General features: G+C 37.1%; 1 protein-coding gene across 1 annotated transcript; it reads right to left on the bottom strand.

The window, feature by feature from the left end:
- Positions 1–959: 959 nt before the first annotated feature.
- On the bottom strand, positions 960–1,439 carry LOC136043364 (craniofacial development protein 2-like). The gene has a single exon (XM_065728285.1). It carries the CDS (start codon positions 1,437–1,439, stop codon positions 960–962), a length of 480 nt encoding a protein of 159 aa, XP_065584357.1.
- Between the last annotated feature and the right edge of the window lie 6,202 nt (positions 1,440–7,641).

Raw genomic sequence — 7,641 nt, 5'->3', positions numbered from 1 at the left:
TCATCTCCCAGATCTTTCTCCACTGTCCTTTTTTGAAGAGTTTTATAATTACTGCCTTTGACCATTCACTCGGGACTTTTTCATCTTCCCAAATACGTGACAAAAGTTCAAACATGGGCACTGCTAGGGCGTTTCTACCACATTTCAACAGTTCTGGGGGTATGCCATCGTTACCGGCTGCCTTTTCGTTTTTCAAAGTCATTAGAGCATCTTTTACTTCACTCAGCAAGAGAGGTCCGGAATATATTCCAAGATCAAACAGTGTTTCTTCAGGGATATTTAAAAAGGTCGTGGGAGGCACCTGATTTAATACCTTGGTGAAATGTTCCATCCAACGTCGGTTTATGTCATCCGTCTGGGTTAATAAGATGCCTTCTTTGTTTTCAACTTGAGTTGAAGAAGCCTTCGAAGTACCCGCAAGCTCCTTCGTTATAGCGTACACAGTACGACTATCTCCTCGCCTGGCGGCTAATTCAGCCTGATCAGCCATAGTTTCGAGGAACACCCTCTTATCATTCCTTGTCCGTGTTTTGACTTGTTTATTGAGACGCTTATACTGCGCTTTTAGATCATCAAGATATTCTCTAGTGCATGTCCTATTATGCTCATGTCTATCTACGAGAATTTTGGCTTCTGCCCTTTGATCAATGATATCCCAGGTACTTTCAGATATCCACTGCTCTTTCTTCTTCCTGCTATATCCCACAATTTCTTGTGCCACTTCTTTCAGGGACTCGACGATCTTTTCCCATTGGTTATCAATTGACAACTCGTCCCTTAGCATGGAAAATTTATTTGACAAAGTAGATGTATACTTTTGTAATACATAAGGGTCCTGCTGCTTTCTTACATTAAACCTTTTTACTGACCGCTGGGGCTTTATGACAGTTTTCAGTTTCAGCTTAAACTTAGCAACAACAAGTTGATGGTCGGAATAGCAGTCGGCACCTCGAAAGGTCCTAAAATCCTCTAAACAACGTCACCTGTGCTTGGCAATTAAAAATATGGTCTATTTCATTTCTTGTTACACCGTCAGGCGAGTTCCAAGTATATTTATGCATTTGTTTATGAGGGAACCATGATGCGCCGACGATAAGTTCATGAGTCGCACATAAGTCAATTAAACGTACGCCATTATCATTGATTTCCCCCAGTCCATGCCTACCAAGGATAGCTGGGACATAGGAGGCATCACTTCCAACCTTAGCGTTAAAGTCCCCACACAAAGTCACAATATCATGCCGATGCGCTTTAGCAACAACATTTGACAACACGCGATAAAAATCATCCTTTGTCTGATCAACGGTATCATTGGTTGGGACATACACAACAGTAACTGTCAATTTGGCCTGAGAAGTGACAAAGCGGGCCCGAAGGATTCGCTCGTTAATAGGTTCCCAGTCCACTAGGCATTTTTTGGCCCGACTACTTAATGCCATTCCAACACCTGCCTCTTTTCTAGTTTCAAGTCCAGAATACAAAATATGGTATGTTTCACTATTCAAAGTACCAAACCGGTAAGTCTGGTCTCAGAGAGTCCAGCAATGTCAATACGGAACTTATCAAGGGTCCTCATAACACTGTTGAGTTTTCCTGGCTGTGTTTCTTGATTAACTGTTCTAACATTCCAGTATACAATACGAAAACACTCGGTCGTTTTCAAGAATCCTGTCCGGGGGCGTGCGTTAGTCATCATCAAAGAAGGAGTCAATCTGAGGCTATCTATTGCTGTTTCTTGAGTAATCAGTTTTACGGTGGCGGGTTACTAGCCCTCCGACCAACCCTCCTCCTTCTTTCAGGCTTGGGACTGGCTGTTTAACTGGCTGTTTAACAGGCGGAGTTAAAGATTCTTTATTTTATCATAGGACTATTGCCAGACACTATAGCGATAATAGATATTTTTCTGATTTTCAAAAAACATTTTTTTACAATTTTATATTATTTTCGTTGAACTGTTGTTTTGCCAGATATTGACGGTCCAAAACAAGATCTGAATGGCATTTTAAATCGATAAACACTCTTCTGATGTCAAAATACAACTGAGCGAACCTAACCTTAATCTATTGAATGAATACCAAAAAATGGAATACATGGTTTCTATAATACATAACTAAATACATTAAAATTCTTTTAAACATCATTAAGAAACACTGAAATATATTGACAGATATAATAAGGACCTTTAGAAAAACATAGTCATGGCATCACCGGGATTGGCCGGTCGGTGGATATAGTGGTCACCAAGGTGGGGAAAGGCTGGGGGCTCAGGGACGGAACTTTCGGCACGAGGGTAAAATAATAATATATTATTAAATACATTTTAAAACAGCGATTTCGCTCTGCCAAAAAAATAAATAAAAATAAATTCAATATATAAATAGATAAAATATTAAAAAGACTATAAAACGACTAAAAACGACTAGAAAACAATTATTGCTGATCCGGAGACTATAGCAATGAGTAATTACAGACTCTCCTTCCATCAACTATTGGACTTTCTCCAGAGAGAGACGCTGTCTAAATTCTAGACATACATTTCGATTGGAAGTAAGATAGTAGCCGTGTGGACGTACCTTCACACCGTTCACGCATACATTAACTTTATCCAATTTGGTCAATATAACATTTTTCTTTTATTCAATTGCGTTATTTAAAATTTTTTAAATTGAATGTACATGACACTCGCTCTTGGAACTAAGTTATTCTTTACATAGTTCGTATAAACACTTCTCTCGAAATTTTCCCGCATATAATGGGACGGCACCCCTTTGTCACGGCACCCCATTGTGCGTTTGCAAACAGAGCAACTTCAGACCTGCAAGCAAACCGTGAAATATCAAGTCACTACCCGTCTCGGATATTAAAAATAATAATTTATTTGGGGCCTCGCACTTCATAGGCTCTGGGTGAATGGGCTTGTCCCAGTTGGTAAAGTTCATACGGGAGCAATTGTGCTTAACATTTTCCAAATTGTCTGATAAATTTATAGTTTCAACTTATATAAAAAATGAATCAGCGTTACCATAATAAACTTGAAATTGTCCCACCCACGGCCATTGGAGCTTAGACAAATTGTAATAAAAGTCCAAAGTGAGTTTTTTGAAATTTTTAATATGATACTACCGGCAGTTATGTTTTTATTTAATTTTACTCTTAATTTTACTCTGTTTTTCTATACAAGAGGGCTATTTTTGAGTTAATGATGGTGAAAGATGTGAAATTTCGGTCTGCGAAGATTCGGGCACATTCTTTTGGGTCAGTCATAATGTCAAAACGAACTTCTATTGTTTATACTCTCTTACTTTTTACCAAAGGCCAAATTTAAAATAAGCCTACAAATCTCTCTTTCGACCTATGTTTTGCTTCAGATCGTTTACTGAAAGAAGTGTCAATAAACGTCTTCATATGTGACTTTTAATCGAACTGCTTGGCTCTAAGAATCTTTGTGACATACAAACCATTGGCCAGCATCCATTACAAAAGAACGTGATGTACAACAATATGCTGTTTTGAATGAAGATTGACAATGAACTTTTGTTTTGAAGGTGTCCTGCGTATACCCAAATCCTCTAAAAAAGATATTTATAGGGACTCAATAAAACCATATGCACCAGTCTTTATATGCACTAGAAAACAAAGTCCCTTACCAAGCCATAGCGTTCAACTGTTATTTTACCTAATATTTCAAAAAAACATTTTTGTTGTTCATTTCCAATTGTTGATCATTTGAATTCTAAGAGTAGCAGCTTCTCAGATGATTTGGGTTTGAAAAACCATTTACCCAAAGGCGTTCTACAACACTACCCTTCTGAAAACTTGCCAACACAGGTAATATGTATTTCACATCTCAGTGGGAATTTAACGTGTAAACCAGTAGAAAGTTCGGCTGCCTAAAAGTTACAAGATTAGTACACCATCCCCCAAAAGTTACTTCCTCCCGATAATTTCACATTACTTAAATGATTGTGGTTGTGGACTTTCATCTCCCCAGTACCCTCAACATTTTTTCCTACAAACCCAACAAATATCTTTATTTTAATTGCCAACCCATCTTTTGATGATAGAATTATTGGATGATCTCTATTTTCACAGCCGTAAAATTGACAAATTTAATAAATATTAGGCAAAAGAGACTGGAATGGCTTCATATTCTATAGCCAGATTACAGTTTGATGGGTCGCACACGTCCATGAGTTTTTTTTCGATGTCTAATTTCACCTTGTCGCTCTGCAAGAACAAATTTTGGAAAATACTAAGCCGCAAGATACCATTGTAACCCAAAACCATCTATCCACTAAACTTGCGGTGTCTCAAATGATGTTTCATTTTAAATTTGCTACGAAATCTCGAAAGGCACATTGGAAAATATTTTCAAGTTCCCCCTTTGTTCCCTTAACCCTCACTTAAAACCCAACAAATATTAGTCATACGAAAAAGAAAGTCCAATTAAATCAAAGTCATTGGAAGGCACCTAAAGAAGCCATACCCAGTGCTTCACTGTTCAATGGACCAAGCCCTTACTGAAAATATGACCCACATTTATTTTTAAGTTTCCCCTCTTTGCATCGTCATATAGCACTGAAACACCAAACTTTATATGTTCGTTAACCCTCTCAAAACTATCTATCACTTAAGTGTTACAGGATTATGGCCCTATAAAAATTAAAATCTACATTTGGAAGCTCTGCCCCCTCCTTTCACCGATTAATCAATTAATTGTCCAAATGTGTCTTACTCGCTTCCGTTTACGGGGTTCTATGTCCGGCGAAAAGGAATGAATACTTGGAGGACTCTAAGCCTGTATCAAAAGAGAGTTGTTGTTTAGTTCCATACGCCCTCAAATCCGTATTATATATACTATCATACTATTCTTCCCACCTCTTAGATAAAATTGTTTTTTAAACTTGTAATATTTAAATTTAGATTTTCTATAGGAAAAAGCCAGTGACAGGCTTCAATTTTTATTATAATTCCAAAGCCTATTAAAAATATTTCCTACCTAATCGAAATAAACACTCTCAAAATCAAAGAAAATCTGGGTGTAGCATCTGCAATTCTGTTGTAGGTAGTGCGGGTACACATCACCCAAAAGTAAAATATGTTTATTGCAACTGATGCCCTCACGCTTTGCCGTCCATCCACTTTTCGAATGTGTTTTCAAGAAGAGCCCAAATCTTGTTGAGATAGGAGTGTGCTACGTCCATTGGATTCGTATGGATATTACAAGCTGTTAGAGCATTCAAAGGGTCTCAAAACTCAGTTCTAAAAACATAAATGTTGCGCAAAACAGCTTCCGCTAAAATTGAATCAAGCAAAATAGTTGATGAGCCGGTACAGCTTTGTCCTAGTCACCCCAGATCACTGTTAGGGGGAGTGCATGTTCTTCCAGCACCCTAACGACCTTGCTTGTTGGCACTTGGTTTTAGAGATTGTCTAAAAATTCACTTTTGATGCCAACATCCCTCACGAAAGTGTTTAAATTAACGTTGAGTGAATACATGCTAATAGTGCTAACCACCAAACAATAACCCTCCTCAAGTTCACTGTTCTGTAGTAGTGTACAAGCTCTGTTACAGAATTCAAATGGTGATGTCTGTGCAAAATGGTCAAGACTGAGGTTTTTTTTCACAATAAAAAAAAGTTTGGAAAAATAGGAAGACAAGTCTGCAACACACGACTAGAATGTTGGGAAGTACAGTGATGATAATAGTCAAATATGGCTCTGAAGCATGAGTACTCTGAAAAGCAGATGAAGATTTACCAGATGTTTTCCACAGAAATTGCCTATGGGTTGTTCTGGGTACCGGCTGACTGATCGCATTTCAAACGGTAGGATATACGAAAAGTTTTGAGGATAACGGATGACACATTGCGAAATATTGTCCTTTTCAGCCAACCGCTTAGGGCTAAAGGGAAAGCAGATTGTGCTCGTTTGGGGTGGTGGGATGACATAAAGAAATATTTAAAGGAAATGGAAACATCTTAGGAGGTTGTAAAGAGAATGGTTTTGAATAGATTGGCGTGGGGGAGGAGTGTTCGTTGTTCTGTTTGCCTCAGGTGGCTTGGTGCTGCGGTAAATTCTCAATAGTTGTGGTAATAGTAAAAAGGTTCGCACACGAAAGATACTTCTACCCCTCTCCCGGACAAATCCATCCTCTCTGAAAATTCCACCGGGAAATATTTTGCGGAGCCTTCCACCTTAAAAAATTCTCCCTAATATACCTTGTAATGTAAAATATATTTATAGCTGATAGTTTTTCAAATGTTGCAGAAAATCCTACCACCGAAGATATTTTTTACGGATTTTCCCACCCAATAAAAATTTGCTCCTGCAGAAAATACCCAAATGGAGAATTTCTCCCACTATAAATACCCCTCCGCCCCCCCCCCCAAGGGAAATTATCCAGAAAATTCTAACTCTTCTGAAAAATCCCGCAGACTATTTCCTAGAAAAATTCATATGTAAGATTGATTCGACAAAGAAAATCTGAGAGAAAATAAAAAAAAATTCCATTAGAAATTTTGGAAAATTCTCACAGGGTAAAATATCCCATGAAAAGTTTAGCCTCCAGAAACATCCTTCCAAACCAAAAATCTTCGCCTTTGTAAATCCCTCTAGAATACTCCTCCTTACCGTAAGAAAGTATGCATATTTTGTAATAAAAAATATTTTACATGAGTAAGGGTAATTCGAATAGCTTGCAGCCCTTCATCTAGCTGCTGTTGGGGATTCTGTTCTCCCCAAAGCTCTTTTAAATTTTTGAACTCAGCTTAACAAAATAGTTATCTTTAAATTTTGATCAGACAACTTAACGAAAAAAGAGAAGAGAGAGCTAATTGCCGTCTAATCTTTTTAGTCAATGAAAAATAGCAATCGAATTCGTAATATTTATTAGGACGAACCCTCTTCTGACATTCTAAGAACAAGCAAAAGAACCAACCAACCAAACAATAAAAAGAAACAAACTTTGAAAATCATGTGATTTTTTTCAGGTTAGTATTTTTGATGAGAAATACTAAAGTTGATAAATATTAAATATTTGCAAGAAGTATAAAAAGTCAATTTTCTAGATTTATCTATTCACACAAAAGTTCCTTCTTTTGTATTTTGTTTACCATTGAGCCAAATCACTCCTCTCTTATAGTATGCTACCATTAACTGTTTGCTTTATGATTCAGGAATAAACATGACAGATAAAGTAAGGGAAAGAAAAGTGTAAGAGAGGGAGCAGTTGCCCTTCAATCTTTTTGTCACTTCAAAAGGGTACTAGAACTCTTGGAGCTTTTGTTCCTTATGTTTTGATGTGACCAATGGTGAATTTTCTTCTGGCAAAAATAATAAAAAATGTTTTTTCTGTATAAAGGACCTTGAAGCCTCTACAGTAGGGCTTTCTGATATACTGAATCTGATGGTAGAACTTAACGTTACCCCCCTCCCTCTTTATTTAAAAATCAGTTATTTTTAGACACACGGCCAATTCTCTTAATGCATTTATTACTATTGAATTTCCGTTTATTGGAGTTTTGGTTAATATTTGGCTAACTCGCTCCTTAGTGAAATTTAAATAAAATAAAACAAATTTTTTAGCTGAAAGTAAGGAGCGACATTAAAACTTACAACGAAAAGAAATTATTACGTAT

Source organism: Artemia franciscana, unplaced genomic scaffold (assembly GCF_032884065.1).
Source record: "Artemia franciscana unplaced genomic scaffold, ASM3288406v1 Scaffold_5015, whole genome shotgun sequence".
In the NCBI taxonomy this organism is placed as follows: Eukaryota; Metazoa; Arthropoda; class Branchiopoda; order Anostraca; family Artemiidae; genus Artemia; species Artemia franciscana.
Note: the sequence above shows the minus strand (reverse complement) of the source record. Positions and strands in the feature narration are given on the sequence as shown.

What these genes read in the sequence shown, in the direction of transcription:
- LOC136043364 (XM_065728285.1), bottom strand. Translation starts at nt 1,439, where the DNA reads ATGGCATTAAGTAGTCGGGCCAAAAAATGCCTAGTGGACTGGGAACCT.